Source organism: Anas platyrhynchos, chromosome 14, assembly GCF_047663525.1.
Source record: "Anas platyrhynchos isolate ZD024472 breed Pekin duck chromosome 14, IASCAAS_PekinDuck_T2T, whole genome shotgun sequence".
In the NCBI taxonomy this organism is placed as follows: Eukaryota; Metazoa; Chordata; class Aves; order Anseriformes; family Anatidae; genus Anas; species Anas platyrhynchos.
This window is the reverse complement of record NC_092600.1, coordinates 12,633,102-12,651,260: the sequence shown is the minus strand read 5'-3', so window position 1 is coordinate 12,651,260 and position 18,159 is coordinate 12,633,102. Positions and strand designations below refer to the sequence as shown.

General features: G+C 50.7%; 3 protein-coding genes across 4 annotated transcripts; all 3 read right to left on the bottom strand.

Annotated features, from left to right (window-relative positions):
• Positions 1–125: 125 nt before the first annotated feature.
• LOC119718381 (protocadherin beta-15-like) lies at positions 126–6,142 on the bottom strand. 2 transcript variants are annotated; one of them, XM_072023617.1, is made up of 2 exons: positions 2,924–6,142; positions 126–1,655 (listed from the first exon to the last, which is right to left on the bottom strand). In XM_072023617.1, exons 1-2 carry the CDS (start codon positions 5,681–5,683, stop codon positions 1,332–1,334), a joined length of 3,084 nt encoding a protein of 1,027 aa, XP_071879718.1. In that variant the 5' UTR covers positions 5,684–6,142; the 3' UTR covers positions 126–1,331. The 2 variants fall into 2 exon arrangements, with proteins under 2 accessions (XP_071879718.1, XP_038042549.2); XM_038186621.2 differs by having other exon boundaries at positions 1,514–6,129.
• A 1,413-nt stretch (positions 6,143–7,555) lies between these two features.
• LOC113845202 (protocadherin beta-15-like) lies at positions 7,556–10,464 on the bottom strand. The gene has a single exon (XM_038186622.2). The coding sequence runs from the start codon at positions 10,154–10,156 to the stop codon at positions 7,715–7,717; it is 2,442 nt and encodes an 813-aa protein (XP_038042550.2). The 5' UTR covers positions 10,157–10,464; the 3' UTR covers positions 7,556–7,714.
• An 895-nt stretch (positions 10,465–11,359) lies between these two features.
• On the bottom strand, positions 11,360–17,721 carry LOC119715199 (protocadherin beta-4-like). The gene has a single exon (XM_072023622.1). It carries the CDS (start codon positions 17,071–17,073, stop codon positions 14,638–14,640), a length of 2,436 nt encoding a protein of 811 aa, XP_071879723.1. The 5' UTR covers positions 17,074–17,721; the 3' UTR covers positions 11,360–14,637.
• Between the last annotated feature and the right edge of the window lie 438 nt (positions 17,722–18,159).

Genomic DNA, 18,159 nt, shown 5'->3' with positions numbered 1-18,159 from the left:
CTGCAAAACAATTCCTCAATCAAGGAAAAAATTTATTAAAAGAAAAAAAGAAAAAAGAACCTAGAGTTGGAAAAAAAAATGGATCCTTTACAGAGATTTCCTGATAAGAACATTACCACAAAGACTTTCTCCACAACAACATCCTTTTTATTGCCAGAATGGCACTTGGAAACTCATTCCATTTCACTTTTACAGACAAGGGTATCCTGGATTAAAAATGATACAGTATATAATGCAGCACAACAGAACATGAGAGTGTTTATGTATCCAGTCCCAGAACACCTTCTTTCCAACAACCCATTGTTATAAGTTGTGTGTCAGTTCTTCTTCAGGTGAATTGGTAGACAATGCTTAAACATACAGCCAAAGGAGAAAGGAAAAAAAAAAGGCAAATGTAAGCATTCTAACAAAAACCTGGAAAACCATACCAAGATAGCTCACTACTCTCATTGAGGAATCCCAGCAAGCAGGAATGAAAACAACAACCACCTGCATTCTACTTTTAAAATCTATCTTGGTTCTACCTGTAGACAAAGGTCCTCTGAGGCAATGTGTCAGGATGCCTTGCTATCCATGCAAACACAATAGTCAAAGCTTTGTATAATTAGAGTCTACGGTGGAATTTTAGTGCTGCTATAGTTTTGAGTCACTCCCAAGAACATGGACCACTGCAAAGTCTGGCTCTGCATGTTTTTGCACTAAGTCAGATGTATGTTTCTCTTCACCCGTCTAAAAATAATAGAAATAAATAAGACCTTTCTTCTTCAGGCAATGATATATTTCAGCTCTGATATTGGCTTTTCTGAAGTGCTCCATTAGTAAGATTTGATTCAGTCTCCTTGGCTAAGTGCTTGTCATTAGAAAGACCTCAGATCACAACCTGTTTTATTCTGGGCTGAAACGCAATTTTTAGGTTGGGCAGATGGCAATGCATTATAGCCCTCCTCCCTTGTATGCAGGGAAGAAAGGCATTAGCCCTGTGTATCACTGCAGTGCAAGTGCTACTCTCTTTATTTGCTGTGTCTCAGATCATTCTGTGCGAGACATGTCATCACTATGTGTTTTTTCACTGTGTGGTCTTCCACCTTATTTGGCAAGAAGCATGTTTTGTATTGAGTTTTGCTGTCTCATCTTCTCTAGGGCATAGTGAAAATGTGTAGAGAATCAGATTTTTCAGTGGTCCATCTGCTTGGGATTGACTTAGTGTTAGGTGGCTATTCGTGCATCCAATTATAAGATCAGATTTATTTCCTGGAAACAAGACTGCATTTCATAAGGCAGATCCCTTCCACCTCCAAGGCATGCAGCCTTTGGCTGGGTTTGACTTGCAGCTAGTCAAAGGAAAATGCATTGAACTGTCCCACAGATTCTGTCCCAGGGCTCTCCAGGACCACATCCACCATGGAGTTTAGGACTGACAGGGAATCCTCCGTGTCACCAACACCCCTGCCTGTGCCAGAGTGCTGTGGTGGCACGCTGGGGAGGATGGGCTTCAGGAACTTGAACTCACTGTTGCCTGACCCCGTGGTGAAGTTGGTCTCGTAGCAATGGGCATAGGGCAGGGTCCCAGCAGCAGCCCCAGCAGCAAGACTGCTCTGCAAGTTGCCTGTGCCATACAGCATGTGCCCTCCTTTCAGCTCCTTTCTCTTGAACACCTTGCATGCAACAAAGGCTGCAACAGATGTAAGGAAGAGGAGAGAGACAAAGACCAGTGAAACGATTAAATAGATTGTCAGGGAGCTGTCAATGATAGCACTTCCCTTTCATTGAGGAACCCCTTCAAGCAAGAATGAAAACAATGACACAAAAAATGATATTACTTTTTAAAGTCTACCTTCTGCCTTGTACACAAACATCCTCTGAAGCAATGTATCAAGATGCCTTCCATCCACCCAAACACAATGATCAAGGTCAAAGCTATGTATAATTAGTGTCTGTTGGAATCATTAGTCCTGCAATAGTTTTGAGTCACTCCCAAGAAAATGGACCACTACGAAGTCTGGCTCTGCATGTATTTGCTGTGTCCTGGAGAAGATGAGATGGCACAACCCAGTAAAATACATGGTTCATGTCAACCAAGGTGGAAGACCACACACTGCAAAAACACATGGTGCCAACAAGACTCACACAGAGAGATTCAGGACTCAGCAAAGAAAGAGAGAAGCACTTGCACTGCAGTGATACACTCGGAGAAATCCTTTCTTCCCTGCAGACAAGGGAGGAGGGCTATACTACCCTGTCATTTGCAGAATCTCAACATTTTGTTTCAGGATGACAGGGTGATTGTCAAGGTTTTTCCGAATGACAAGTATTTAGCCAGAGAGCCAGGACCAAACCTTGCTCATGAAGCACTTTGGAGAACTCAGTATCAGAGCTGAAACATCATTGCATGAGCAAAAAGCCTTGGTTCTCTTACATTTTTTTATTCCTAATCTTTTTTGGGGGGTGAAGAAAAACATACATCTGACTTAGTGTTAGAGGGTCACTTGTGAAGCCAATTATGAATGCAGTTTTAATCTCTAGGAAACAAGACTGAATACCTTTAGCCAGATCCCTTCCAGCTCCAAGGCATGAAGCCTTTCACTGTGTGGACTCAGACCTAGTTAAAGGGAAGGCCATTAAAGTGTCCAACAGATGGTGTACCAGAGATGTCCAGGGCTGCATCCCCCATGGAGTTCTGGATGGGCAGGAAATCCTCTGTGTCACCAACACCCCTGCCTGTGCCAGAGTGCTGTGGTGGCACGCTGGGGAGGATGGGCTTCAGGAACTTGAACTCGCTGTTGCCTGACCCCGTGGTGAGGTTGATCTCATAGCAATAGGCATGGGGTAGGGTCCCAGCAGCAGCCCCAGCAGCAAGACTGCTCTGCAAGTTTCCTGTACTATATAGCATGTGCCCTCCTTTCAGCTCCTTTCTCTTGCACACCTTGCAAGCAACAAAGGCTGCGACAGATGTGAGGAAGAGGAGGGAGACAAAGACCAGTGAAACGATTAAATAGATTGTCAGGGAGCTGTCTTCATCCTGCACAGCCAGCTCCTGCTGTGGCAGGTGTTCCTGTGAGAGGCCGTTGAGCAGGAGTACGTTCAGTGCTGCAGTGGCCGACAGAGGTGGCCGCCCATTGTCACGCACCAGCACCTCGAGCTTCTGCTTCACGGCATCCCTCTCTGTCACTGGCCTCCTCAGATGCACCTCCCCATTTTGGCTACCCACAGCAAACAGCCCGGGGTCTGTGGCCCTCAGCAAATGGAAGGAAAGCCACGAGTTCTGACCAGAGTCCGCATCAACAGCCACCACTTTGGTGACCAGGTCCCCCATCTCAGCCGACGCTGGCACCAGCTCACTGGATGGCGGGCTGCTGTCCTGAGCAGGGTGCAACACCAGTGGGGCATTGTCGTTCTCGTCCACAACGAGAAGGCGGACGGTGACGTTGGTGTTGAGGGGAGGGGACCCCGCATCGGTGGCACTCACCAGCACCTCAAGCTGCCTCACCTGCTCATAGTCCAGTGGACGCAGCACAAACACATGTCCGTTCTCTGAGTTCACGGAGATGCAGGAGCAGGGGTCCCGCTCTGCAGGATATACAGGCATCAGGGAATAGGTCACCTTGGCATTGGGTCCTGCATCTGAGTCCGCTGCACTGACAGCCCCAACAAGCACTCCAGGGATATTGTTCTCTTGCACATACATGGTGTACAATGTCTGGTTGAAGACAGGGGCATTGTCATTGACATCAGAGATGTCCACGGTTAAGGTCTGGGTAGTGGTGAGAGGAGGAGAGCCTGCGTCTTCTGCTGTGATGACCACAAGGTACTGAGCTGTCTCCTCCCGATCCAATGTGGTCACTGTCACTAACTCATAGTAATTCTTATAGGCTGGCCTCAGGGAGAAGGAGAGCTGGTCTTCAAGGGCACAGCTGATCTCCCCATTCACACCAGAATCCCTGTCTCTGACAGCAAATACTGCTACCACTGTCCCAGGCTCTGTGTTCTCGGGGAGGGGGTTGCTGAAGGAACTGATCACCACTTCTGGTGCATTGTCGTTCACATCCACCACCTCCACCAACACCTTGCAGAGTGCTGAGAGGCCTCCACCATCGGTTGCTCGTACTCGGAGCTCATGTTTCTCTTTGCTCTCAAAATCCAGGGGCTTTGTGACACGAATTTCACCACTAATGGCACCAATTGTGAAAGGGAAGTGGCTCACATTGATTGCTTGGCTGAACCCATAGGAGATGTCACCATTCAGTCCCACATCTGGATCTGTGGCTATGACTCTGAGAACCACAAAACCAGCTGGGGCATTTTCCAAAACCTGAACAACATATACCTCCTGAGTAAAGATGGGAGCATTATCATTTGCATCTAGAACTATGATGTGGATTTGTGTAGTCCCGCTCCTAGGTGGAGAGCCACCGTCTGTGGCAATGAGACTGAAAAGCAGCTCTGGCTGCTCCTCCCTGTCTAGAGGCTTTTCCAGTACAAGTTCGACATAGATGTCACTGTTGCCTTTAATCCGAGGAGAAACACTGAAGTAGTCATTCCCTGGAGCGATGGTGTAAGCCTGGATGCTGTTGCTGCCAATGTCCAGGTCCTGAGCCACCTCCACGGGGAAACGCGAGCCAGGGTCGCTGGTTTCCGGGATCTGAAAAGTGACTCGTTCCTCGGGAAAGACCGGCGAGTGGTCGTTGACGTCCTCCACGGCCACCTCGACACGAAAGAACTGCAGCGGGTTTTCCAGCAGGAGCTCGAAGGCGAGCGTGCAGGTAAGCGAGCGGCCGCACATCTCCTCGCGATCGAGCCGCTCCGCCAGGACGAGGCGGCCGGTGGCGCGCTCTAAGCGAAAATGCTGCCGGCCGTCCGCGGAGGCAATGCGTGCCCGGCGAGCCGACAGCTGCGCCGGCGTCAGCCCCGCGTCCTCCGCCACGTTGGCCACCACGGAGCCGCTCTCCCCCTCCTCGGCTACGGAGTAGCGGATGGGCTCGCAGCGAACGCGCGGCACGCACAGCAAAGCACACAGACAAAGCACTTGCCTTGCAGACGCCATGGCGGGGCGGCGGACACCCTCCGTCTGCCGCAGTCCTCCGCGGGAAGCGGCGCCCGGCAGCAGCGCGGCGCCAAGGGCGGGCGCCCTCCCTCGCGGCCTCCCTCTCTCCCTCTCGCCGAGCTCGGCTGGCGGCCCGCAGCGCGGCACTCCGGGACCGGCAGCGGCTGCTGCGGAGGACGGCGCGGACGACCGCTCGCCGCCGCCTCCCGGCTGCGCTGCGCTGCGCTGCGCTGGGCTCGGCCGCCTCCCCGCTCGCAGCCGCTCGCCGCCGCCTTGGCCACGAGCACCACCCTGCGGCCTGCGGCGGGACTGCTCCGGGACGGGACGCGCTCCTGGCCGCCGACTCGCACCCTTGCACAAACGCCGGTGTTGGGGTGTTCTTCCCATGTCACCTTTACAGGAAAGCGTGTCCTGCGTGGCCGTGATGCAGCGTATGACTGCAGCGCAAAGCAGCGTGAGCTTTTCCAAATGTTCAGTGCCATACCACCACCGTTCCAAAAACATGTTCTGCCTGTCGTGACAGTCCTTCTTTAGGGCAATAGTTAACACCATGCTCCAACACAACTCATACAGGAAAAGACAATGGGAAAAAGGGGAATGAGAGCTTTCTAACAGCATGGAACTAAACCCATGAATAATCATGTTAGACTGAACTCTTGTCTCATGGAGAAGCAAGAGCAAGTGGGAAGGAAAGTGATGTGATAAAACTGAGAGACCAGTTTTTAAATTAGTCTAGGTATAGAGTCGTCGTTCATTTACTGTGGAATCCTGGAAGCAGAAGTGCACAGTGCTTTATAGCTATCATCGATCTTATCATGGAGAGTGCTTCTAGAGCTTTCAGGCAATCTCCAGGAGACAACCAACCCTCCTTTTCTAAACCACAGGGATATCTGGCTGTGCACGTATTTTCTGTCTTCTGGAGATGATAGTACTCAGTCTAAGCATCTCTCTTGCTGGCCCAGCTCGAGGAGCACACATCACAAATACACACAGGGCCTATGCATCTCAGAAACAGAGATCCAGGAACCAGCTAAGAAAGAAAGATGCACTTGTGCTGCACTGAAGCACAGGACTCACACCACCCTTTCCCTGCTGACATGGGGACATGGCTAAAGTGCATTACATGACTGAGTTGCTTTGCTTTTAAGGAAGGATGGCCAAGTGGCATTGGCGTGAGAATGATCTTTGTCTGCCCAATCTCACCCTTGTGTTACATCGCAGAAAAAGACAGGGTCAGGTCCACAGTGCTCCCTAAGAAGAAGGCAATGAATTTAAGGAGTTAATTGATCACTAACCTTCTGGGCCCAGCTGCTCGGCTGCTTCCTACGCTCAGTGCTCACAAGGCCTACAAGAGACCTGCCACGACATCCTAGATACCCACCCTTTTCCTTCCGGCACTAGCAGTCACATCTCCAGGTTGAGGACACATGCCACCAAACCAAAACCTCCATTAAGGAACCAATTAAAAATATATATAATACATAAAAAGCACCCAGACAGAGAGTGACCCCAGACAACAGCATACTTTTCATTGCCAGAATGGCACTTGGGCATTCATTCCATTTCACTTTTACAGACAAGGGTATACCAGCATAAAAATGATACAGTATACAATGCAGCACAACAGAACATGAGAGTGTTTATGTACCCAGTCCCATACCACCTTCTTTCCAACAACACATTATTATAGGTTAAGTATAAGCCCTTCTTAAGGGGAATTCATAAGACAATGTTAAAATACACAGCCAAAGGAGAAAGGGAATAAAAAAGGAAGATGTAAGCATTCTAACAATAGCCTGGAAAGCCAGACCATGATAGCACTTCCCTTTCATTGAGGAACCCCTTCAAGCAAGAATGAAAACAATGACACAAAAAAGGACATTCCTTTTTAAAGCCTATCTTTCTTCTGCCTTGTAGACAAATGTCCTCTGAGGCAATGTATCAAGATGCCTTGCCATCCACCCAAACACAATGATCAGGGTCAAAGATATGTATAAGTAGTGTCTATGTTGGAATTGTTAGTCCTCCTATAGTTCTGAGTCACTCCCAAGCATATGGACCACTGCAAAGTCTGGCTCGGCACATTTTTGCTGTGTCCTGCAGAAGATGAGATGGCAGAACCCAGTAAAATACATGGTTCATGCCATCTGAGGTGGAAGACCACACACTGCAAAACCAGATGGTGCCAACATGCCTCACACAGAGAGATCCAGGACTCAGCAAAGAAAGAGACGCACTTGCACTGCAGTGATACACAGGGCTAACACCTTTCTTCCCTGCAAACAAGAGACGAGGGCTATACTGCACTGTCATCTGAAGAAGCTCAACATTGTGTTTGAACACAGACTAAGACAGGGTGATTGTCAAGGTTTCTCCTAATGACAAGCATTTAGCCAGAGAGACTGAATCAAACATTCCTCATGAAGCACCAATACCAGAACTGGAATATATAATTGCTTGAGAAGAAAGGCCTTAGTTCCCTCATATATATATTTAATTTCTAATCTTTTGTGGGGGAGGAAGAAAAAGCATACATCTGACTTAGTATTAGAGGATCACTTGTAGAAGACAATTACAAATGCAGATTTAATCTCCAGGAAACAAGACTGAATATCATTAGCCAGATCCCTTCCAGCTCCAAGGCATGAAGCCTTTCACTGTGTGGACTCAGACCTAGTTAAAGGGAAGGCCATTAAAGTGTCCAACAGATGGTGTACCAGAGATGTCCAGGGCTGCATCCCCCATGGAGTTATGGACAGGCAGAAAATCCTCTGCATCATCAACACCCCTGCCTGTGCCAGAGTGCTGTGGTGGCACGCTGGGGAGGATGGGCTTCAGGAACTTGAACTCGCTGTTGCCCGACCCCGTGGTGAGGTTGATCTCGTAGCAATAGGCGTGGGGCAGGGTCCCAGCAGCAGCCCCAGCAGCAAGAGTGCTCTGCAAGTTGCCTGTGCCATACAGCACATGTCCTCCTTTCAGCTCCTTTCTCTTGCACACCTTGCATGCAACAAAGGCTGCGACAGATGTGAGGAAGAGGAGGGAGACAAAGACCAGTGAAACGATTAAATAGATTGTCAGGGAGCTGTCTTCATCCTGCACAGCCAGCTCCTGCTGTGGCAGGTGTTCCTGTGAGAGGCCGTTGAGCAGGAGTACGTTCAGTGCTGCAGTGGCCGACAGAGGTGGCCGCCCATTGTCACGCACCAGCACCTCGAGCTTCTGCTTCACAGCATCCCTCTCTGTCACTGGCCTCCTCAGACGCACCTCCCCATTTTGGCTACCCACAGCAAACAGCCCGGGGTCTGTGGCCCTCAGCAGGTGGAAAGAAAGCCACGAGTTCTGACCAGAGTCCGCATCAACGGCCACCACTTTGGTGACCAGGTCCCCCACCTCAGCCGACGCTGGCACCAGCTCACTGGATGGCGGGCTGCTGTCCTGAGCAGGGTGCAACACCAGTGGGGCATTGTCGTTCTCATCCACCACAAGAAGGCGGATGGTGACGTTGGTGCTGAGGGGAGGGGACCCCGCATCAGTGGCACTCACCAGCACCTCAAGCTGCCTCACCTGCTCATAGTCCAGTGGACTATGCACAAACACATGTCCGTTCTCTGAGTTCACGGAGATGCAGGAGCAGGGGTCCCGCTCTGCAGGATATACAGGCATCAGGGAATAGGTCACCTTGGCATTGGGTCCTGCATCTGAGTCCGCTGCACTGACAGCCCCAACAAGCACTCCAGGGATATTGTTCTCTTGCACATACATGGTGTACGATGTCTGGTTGAAGACAGGGGCATTGTCATTGACATCAGAGATGTCCACAGTGAAGGTCTGGGTAGTGGTGAGAGGAGGAGAGCCTGCGTCTTCTGCTGTGATGACCACAAGGTACTGAGCTGTCTCCTCCCGATCCAACGTGGTCGCTGTAACTAACTCATAGTAATTCTTATAGGCTGGCCTCAGGGAGAAGGAGAGCTGGTCTTCAAGGGCACAGCTGATCTCCCCATTCACACCAGAATCCCGGTCCCTCACAGCAAAGAGGGCTACCAATGTCCCAGGCTCTGTGTTCTCAGGGAGGGGGCTGCTGAAGGAACTCACCACCACCTCTGGTGAATTGTCGTTCACATCCAGCACCTCCACGACTACATTGCACATGCCTGAGAGGCCCCCGCCATCAATTGCCAGCACACTGAGCTCATATTTCTGTGTGTTCTCAAAATCCAGGGGCTTTGTGACACGAATTTCACCACTCATGGTATCAATTTTGAAAGACAATTGGCTCTCACTGACTGCTTGGCTGAACCTATAGGTGATGTCACCATTCAGTCCCACGTCTGGATCGGTGGCTACAACTCTGAGAACCACACAGCCTGCTGGGGCACTTTCCAAAACCCGACCAATGTAAAGCTTCTGTGTGAAGGTAGGAACATTGTCATTTGCATCTAGAACTACGATGTGGATTTGTGTGGTCCCGCTCCTAGGTGGAGAGCCACCATCTGTAGCAATGAGACTGAAAAGCAGCTCTGGCTGCTCCTCTCTGTCGAGAGGCTTTTCCAATACCAATTCTATATACTTGTTACCTTCAGCCAGACTCTCAGAGGAAACACTGAAGTACTCGTTCTCCGGAGCGATGGTGTAAGCCTGGATGCTGTTGCTGCCAACATCCAGGTCCTGAGCTGCCTCCACGGGGAAACGTGAGCCAGGGTCTCCCCTTTCCGGGATCTGAAAAGTGACTCGTTCCTCGGGAAAGACCGGCGAGTGGTCGTTGACGTCCTCCACGGCCACCTCGACACGAAAGAACTGCAGCGGGTTTTCCAGCAGGAGCTCGAAGGCGAGCGTGCAGGTAAGCGAGCGGCCGCACATCTCCTCGCGATCGAGCCGCTCCGCCAGGACGAGGCGGCCGGTGGCGCGCTCTAAGCGAAAATGCTGCCGGCCGTCCGCGGAGGCAATGCGTGCCCGGCGAGCCGACAGCTGCGCCGGCGTCAGCCCCGCGTCCTCCGCCACGTTGGCCACCACGGAGCCGCTCTCCCCCTCCTCGGCTACGGAGTAGCGGATGGGCTCGCAGCGAACGCGCGGCACGCACAGCAAAGCACACAGACAAAGCACTTGCCTTGCAGACGCCATGGCGGGGCGGCGGACACCCTCCGTCTGCCGCAGTCCTCCGCGGGAAGCGGCGCCCGGCAGCAGCGCGGCGCCAAGGGCGGGCGCCCTCCCTCGCGGCCTCCCTCTCTCCCTCTCGCCGAGCTCGGCTGGCGGCCCGCAGCGCGGCACTCCGGGACCGGCAGCGGCTGCTGCGGAGGACGGCGCGGACGACCGCTCGCCGCCGCCTCCCGGCTGCGCTGCGCTGCGCTGCGCTGGGCTCGGCCGCCTCCCCGCTCGCAGCCGCTCGCCGCCGCCTTGGCCACGAGCACCACCCTGCGGCCTGCGGCGGGACTGCTCCGGGACGGGACGCGCTCCTGGCCGCCGACTCGCAGCCTTGCACAAACGCCGGTGTTCTTCCCATGACACCTTTACAGGAAAGCGTGTCCTGCGTGGCCGTGATGCAGCTCATGACTGTAGCGAAAGCAGTGTGAGCTTTTCCAAATGTTCAGTGCCATACCAACGTTGTTCCAACAACGTGTTCACCTGTTCTTCTGCCTGTGGTGACAGTCCTTCTTCAGCGGAATAGGTAACACCATGCTCCAACACAACTCATACAGGAAATGAGAAATGGAAAACGTGAAATGAGAGCTTTCTAAAACCATGAAACCATGAAAAAATCATGAAGAAGCTATAGTAAGTGGGAAGGAAAGTGATGGGATAAAACTGAGAGACCAGTTTTTAACTTTGTCTAGGTATAGAGTGGTCGTTCATTTACATTAAAATCCTGGCAAGCAGAAGTGCACAATGCTTTATAGCTATCATCGATCTCAGAACAGGGAGTGCTTCTAGAGCTTTGAGGCAATCTCCAGGAGACAGCCAACCCTTCTTTTCAAAACCACAGGGATCTCGGGTTGTGCACGTTTTTTCTGTCCCCTGGAGATGATAGTACTCAGTCTAAGAACCTCTCTTGCTGGCCCAGCTCAAGGAGCACACATCTCAAATATACACAGGGCCCATGCATCTCAGACACAGCAATCCTGCACCCAGTTAAGAAAGAGAGCAGCACTTGTGCTGCATTGAAACACGGGACTCACACCATCCTTTCCCTGCTGACATGGAGACAAGTGCACTACACGAGTGTGGCTTGCTTTGCTTTTAAGGAAGGATGGCCAAGTGGCATTGGCGTGAGAATGATCTTTGTCTGACCAATCTCACCCTTGTGTTATATTCCAGAAAAGACAGGGTGGGATCCATCGTGCTCCCAAACAAGAAGGACAGCGAATTTAAGGAGTTAAAGAATTTAACGAGACAAATAATTTAACGAGCCCAATTAAGGAGACAAACCCTACTTATGAAGCACTTAAGAAAAGATATTGTCTGACATGAAACAAATTGCCTGAAGGAAATAAACTTTACTTACTTAATTTTATCTGTTTTATTTTATTTTTCCTTTGAGGGGTGAATAAAAACATACATCTGACTTCCTATTAGAGGGTAATTTTCAAAGCCAATTACAACAAGCAGGACAAAGAATTTAAGGAGAAAAAGAATTTTACAAGACAACTTAACGAGCCACTTTGAAGAGCCAATTTCTACTCACTTCAGAAGAGATCTCGCCTGAGGTGAAACATATTATTGCCTGAATGATGGAGACTTTCGTTCCTTTCATTCTTTTTATTTGCTTATTTATTTATTTTGAAGGAGTGGAGGAAAACATATATCTGACTTATTTTTAGAGGGTTATTTGCAAGGCCAGTTTCAAGTGCAGGTTTAGTCTCCAGGAGACAAGGGTAAGGGTTGTGAGCTAGATCCCTTCCAGGTCTAAAACACTAGACAGGGTCTGGCCTCACCAGTGGTGAACAGAAGGGAAATATGGCTTTCCTTGCACTTCTTGAGATATTGCCTTGACCTGTTCAAGAGATTCTGCTGATTCAATCATCATTAGGCTGCTTTATGGCAAGGGCATGCTGCTGGCACATGTTCAACTTGGTATCCACTGGGACCCAGAGAGCCTTTTCCACCAGCCTGCTTTCCTGGAACATGGCATTGTTCCTCCCCAAGTGTAGGACTTTGCACCTTTCCTTGTGGAACTCCATGAGGATCCTGTCAGCCCATTTCTCCAGGTTCTCCAGATCCTTTTGATGACAGCAAGACCCTCTGTTGTAGCCAACACTTCTCTACCTCAACCCCACTCTGGTTTTACTGCACCTGCTGAATTGCAGAGGGTACACTCTGTCCCATCACTGAGATTATTTATAAGGACATTCATCAAAGAATAAAAGGAATACTCAAGTGGGAAGAAACCCATATGGATTATCAAGTCCAACTCCTGGATCCACACAGCTCTACAACAAAAATTCAGACCATGTGACTAAGAGCACAAACAAAATGCACAGCCCAAATTTGCTCAAAATACCTTCTAGTCCTACATCCAAATCTTTTATAAAAACATTGAAGAGAACTGGCTCTAATACGAAGCCTTGGGGGACCCCACTTTTGACTGTCCACTATGCTGGTGTAGCCAAGTTTACCATAAAACTTTAAGAAATACACATCAGGTAACTATTCACCCATCGTATTATGTTTTTATCTAGCTGTATGCTGGACATTGTGCCCAGAAGGATCCTAAGGGAAACTGTGTCAAAAGCTTTACTGAAATCCAAAAAGATTACAGCAGCTGGTTTCCCTTCATCGACGGGATGGGAAATCAAATTTGTTAAACAGAACCTACCCCTCATGAAGCCATCTTGGCTATGACCAATAACTAGTTTTTCCCCCAGATGCGATTCAATAATTCCCAGGATTATCTCCATAATTCTATCCTGCACTGCCACGAGACTAACAGGCCTGTAGTTTCCAGGGTCTTCTTTCTTGCCCTTCTTGAAAACTGGTACAACATTTGCCAGCTTCCAGTCACCTGGGACCTCTCCCGATTCCCAAGAACACTGAAAAATAATTGAGAGAATTGCCACAATGATGTCAGTCAGCTCTCTGAGCACCCTGAGATGAAACCCATCCAAATCCATGGACATGTATGGATCTAAGTGAAGTAGCAAATCCCACACACATTAAACAATGCAATCTGCATTGATCCATGGGGTACACCAAGAGTTCCTGGAATTCAATAGGACTTTATGCCATTGATCACCACTCTTCTGGGCCCACCTGTTCAGCCACATATGCTCAGGACTCACAAGACCCACAAGAGGCCTTCTAGCAAATCCTTGCTACCCACCCTTTTCCTTCAGGCACTAGCAGTCACATCTCCAGGATGAGGACACATTCCCCCAGAACAATACCTCAATAAAGGAAACAATTAAATATATATATAGTAAATAAAAAAGTACCCAGACAGACAGTGACCCAGGACAAGAACATCGTTTTTATAGCCAGAATGACATTTGGGCTTTCATTCCATTTCACTTTTACAGACAAGGGTATACCAGCTTAAATATGGTACAGTATACAATGCAGCACAACAGAACATGAGGGTGTTTATGTATCCAGTCCCAGAACACCTCCTTTCCAAAAACCCATTGTTATATGTTGGATATCAGTCCTTCTTAAGGGGAATTCATAAGACAGTGTTTAAATACACAGACAAAGGAGAAAGGGAAAAAAGGAAGATGTAAGCATTCTAACAAAAACCTGGAAAACCAGACCATGGTAGCACTTCCCTTTCATTGAGGAACCCCTTCAAGCAAGAATGAAAACAATAACACAAAAAAGGACATTCCTTTTTAAAGCCTATCTTTCTTCTGCCTTGTAGACAAATGTCCTCTGAGGCAATGTATCAAGATGCCTTGAAATCCACCCAAACACAATGATCAGGGTCAAAGCTATGTATAAGTAGTGTCTGTTGGAATTGTTAGTCATGCTATAGTTTTGAGTCACTCCCAAGCACATGGACCACTGCAAAGTCTGGCTCTGCATGTATATGCTGTGCCCTGGAGAAGATGAGATGGCAGAACCCAGTAAAATACATGGTTCATGCCATCTGAGGTGGAAGACCACACACTGCAAAACCAGATGGTGCCAACATGCCTCACACAGAGAGATCCAGGACTCAGCAAAGAAAGAGACGCACTTGCACTGCAGTGATACACAGGGCTAACACCTTTCTTCCCTGCAAACAAGAGACGAGGGCTATACTGCACTGTCATCTGAAGAAGCTCAACATTGTGTTTGAACACAGACTAAGACAGGGTGATTGTCAAGGTTTCTCCTAATGACAAGCATTTAGCCAGAGAGACTGAATCAAACATTCCTCATGAAGCACCAATACCAGAACTGGAATATATAATTGCTTGAGAAGAAAGGCCTTAGTTCCCTCATATATATATTTAATTTCTAATCTTTTGTGGGGGAGGAAGAAAAAGCATACATCTGACTTAGTATTAGAGGATCACTTGTAGAAGACAATTACAAATGCAGATTTAATCTCCAGGAAACAAGACTGAATATCATTAGCCAGATCCCTTCCAGCTCCAAGGCATGAAGCCTTTCACTGTGTGGACTCAGACCTAGTTAAAGGGAAGGCCATTAAAGTGTCCAACAGATGGTGTACCAGAGATGTCCAGGGCTGCATCCCCCATGGAGTTATGGACAGGCAGAAAATCCTCTGCATCATCAACACCCCTGCCTGTGCCAGAGTGCTGTGGTGGCACGCTGGGGAGGATGGGCTTCAGGAACTTGAACTCGCTGTTGCCCGACCCCGTGGTGAGGTTGATCTCGTAGCAATAGGCGTGGGGCAGGGTCCCAGCAGCAGCCCCAGCAGCAAGAGTACTCTGCAAGTTGCCTGTGCCATACAGCACATGTCCTCCTTTCAGCTCCTTTCTCTTGCACACCTTGCATGCAACAAAGGCTGCGACAGATGTGAGGAAGAGGAGGGAGACAAAGACCAGTGAAACGATTAAATAGATTGTCAGGGAGCTGTCTTCATCCTGCACAGCCAGCTCCTGCTGTGGCAGGTGTTCCTGTGAGAGGCCGTTGAGCAGGAGTATGTTCAGTGCTGCAGTGGCCGACAGAGGTGGCCGCCCATTGTCACGCACCAGCACCTCGAGCTTCTGCTTCACGGCATCCCTCTCTGTCACTGGCCTCCTCAGACGCACCTCCCCATTTTGGCTACCCACAGCAAACAGCCCGGGGTCTGTGGCCCTCAGCAGGTGGAAAGAAAGCCACGAGTTCTGACCAGAGTCCGCATCAACGGCCACCACTTTGGTGACCAGGTCCCCCACCTCAGCCGACGCTGGCACCAGCTCACTGGATGGCGGGCTGCTGTCCTGAGCAGGGTGCAACACCAGTGGGGCATTGTCGTTCTCGTCCACCACAAGAAGGCGGACGGTGACGTTGGTGCTGAGTGGAGGGGACCCCGCATCGGTGGCACTCACCAGCACCTCAAGCTGCCTCACCTGCTCATAGTCCAGTGGACGCAGCACAAACACATGTCCGTTCTCTGAGTTCACGGAGATGCAGGAGCAGGGGTCCTGCTCAGTGGGGTGCACAGGCCTCAGGGAATAGGTCACCTTGGCATTGGGTCCTGCGTCTGAGTCCACTGCACTGATAGCCCCAACAAGCACTCCAGGGATATTGTTCTCTCGCACATACATGGTGTATGATGTCTGGTTGAAGACGGGGGCATTGTCATTGACATCGGAAATGTCCACAGTGAAGGTTTGGGTAGTGGTGAGAGGAGGAGATCCTGCGTCTGACGCTGTGATGACCACAAGGTACTGAGCTGTCTCCTCCCGATCCAACGTGGTCGCTGTCACTAACTCATGGTAATTCTTATAGGGTGACCTCAGGGAGAAGGAGAGCTGGTCTTCAAGGGCACAGCTGATCTCCCCATTCACACCAGAATCTCGGTCCCTCACAGCAAATACTGCTACCACTGTCCCAGGCTCTGTGTTCTCGAAGAGGGGGCTGCTGAAGGAACTGACCACCACCTCTGGTGAATTGTCATTCACATCCATCACCTCCACCACTGCATTGCACATGCCTGAGAGACCCCCACCATCAGTTGCCAGCATACTGAGCTCATATTTCTGTATGGTCTCAAAATCCAGGGGCTTTGTGACACGAATTTCACCACTCACGGAATCAATTGTGAAGGGCAATTGGCTGTCACTGACTGCTTGGCTGAACCTATAGGAGATGTCACCATTCAGTCCCACGTCTGGATCGGTGGCTACAACTCTGAGAACCACGGAGCCTGCTGGGGCACTTTCCAAAACCTGACCAACATACACGTCCTGACTAAAGGTGGGAGCGTTGTCATTTACATCCAGAACTATGATGTGGATTTGGGCTGTCCCACTCCTAGGTGGAGAGCCACCGTCTGTAGCAATGAGACTGAAAAGCAGCTCTGGCTGCTCCTCCCTGTCTAGAGGCTTTTCCAATACCAATTCTATAAACTTTTTTCTCGGATGCTTAAATGAAACAGTGAAGTACTCGTTCTCGGGAGCGATGGTGTAAGCCTGGATGCTGTTGCTGCCAACGTCCAGGTCCTGAGCCGCCTCCACAGGGAAACGCGAGCCAGGGTCTCCCCTTTCCGGGATCTGAAGAGTGACTCGTTCCTCGGGAAAGACCGGCGAGTGGTCGTTGACGTCCTCCACGGCCACCTCGACACGAAAGAACTGCAGCGGGTTTTCCAGCAGGAGCTCGAAGGCGAGCGTGCAGGTAAGCGAGCGGCCGCACATCTCCTCGCGATCGAGCCGCTCCGCCAGGACGAGGCGGCCGGTGGCGCGCTCTAAGCGAAAATGCTGCCGGCCGTCCGCGGAGGCAATGCGTGCCCGGCGAGCCGACAGCTGCGCCGGCGTCAGCCCCGCGTCCTCCGCCACGTTGGCCACCACGGAGCCGCTCTCCCCCTCCTCGGCTACGGAGTAGCGGATGGGCTCGCAGCGAACGCGCGGCACGCACAGCAAAGCACACAGACAAAGCACTTGCCTTGCAGACGCCATGGCGGGGCGGCGGACACCCTCCGTCTGCCGCAGTCCTCCGCGGGAAGCGGCGCCCGGCAGCAGCGCGGCGCCAAGGGCGGGCGCCCTCCCTCGCGGCCTCCCTCTCTCCCTCTCGCCGAGCTCGGCTGGCGGCCCGCAGCGCGGCACTCCGGGACCGGCAGCGGCTGCTGCGGAGGACGGCGCGGACGACCGCTCGCCGCCGCCTCCCGGCTGCGCTGCGCTGCGCTGCGCTGGGCTCGGCCGCCTCCCCGCTCGCAGCCGCTCGCCGCCGCCTTGGCCACGAGCACCACCCTGCGGCCTGCGGCGGGACTGCTCCGGGACGGGACGCGCTCCTGGCCGCCGACTCGCAGCCTTGCACAAACGCCGGCGTGCTCACACAGCTTGCCTGCAAACTATACGGCTACAAGGACTCTCCCAACAGCAGCCTTTTTGTGGCAGGAATCGCGCTCGGGTGTTCTTCCCATGTCACCTTTACAGGAAAGCGTGTCCTGCGTGGCCGTGATGAAGCTCATGACTGCAGTACAAAGCAGTGTGAGCTTTTCCAAATGTTCACGGCCATACCACAGTTAGGAATGTTTTAACAATTCGTGTCAATAAAGAACAGTCCTGTCTGCCTCTGGGTCCTGCACTGGCAATTTAATTCTTGAACCACAGATGCAGTGTGTCCCAGTCTCCCCCTCATTCTAGTCAATTTATCAAGTCTTCAGAAAATGTCCTCAAATTTATGAACCTGTTTGCTTTTTTTATTCCGAACTTCTATTTCTAACAGTTACGGCCTTTTTTTTTGTCTTCGAGATTAATTTAACACGGCTATAGGTATGACTGTCCCTGTGAATGGCTGATGAGGAATGTTTTAATTACTCGTGAAGTGTCAATAAGAAAGCTATTTGTGTTTGTATGAAGTCTTTGATGTCTGGGGGTTTCAGAACAACTGATAACAACTAGTGACTGTTATGGGATACTATGCAAGCCTCTGATATCTGGCCAGGTGGCCAAGAGATTAAGAAGAAGAAAAAAAAGAAGCTGAAGGACGGCTAGGAGACAAGACCTGCAGGGGATGCTGTGTAAACTTGACACGGTGCCAAG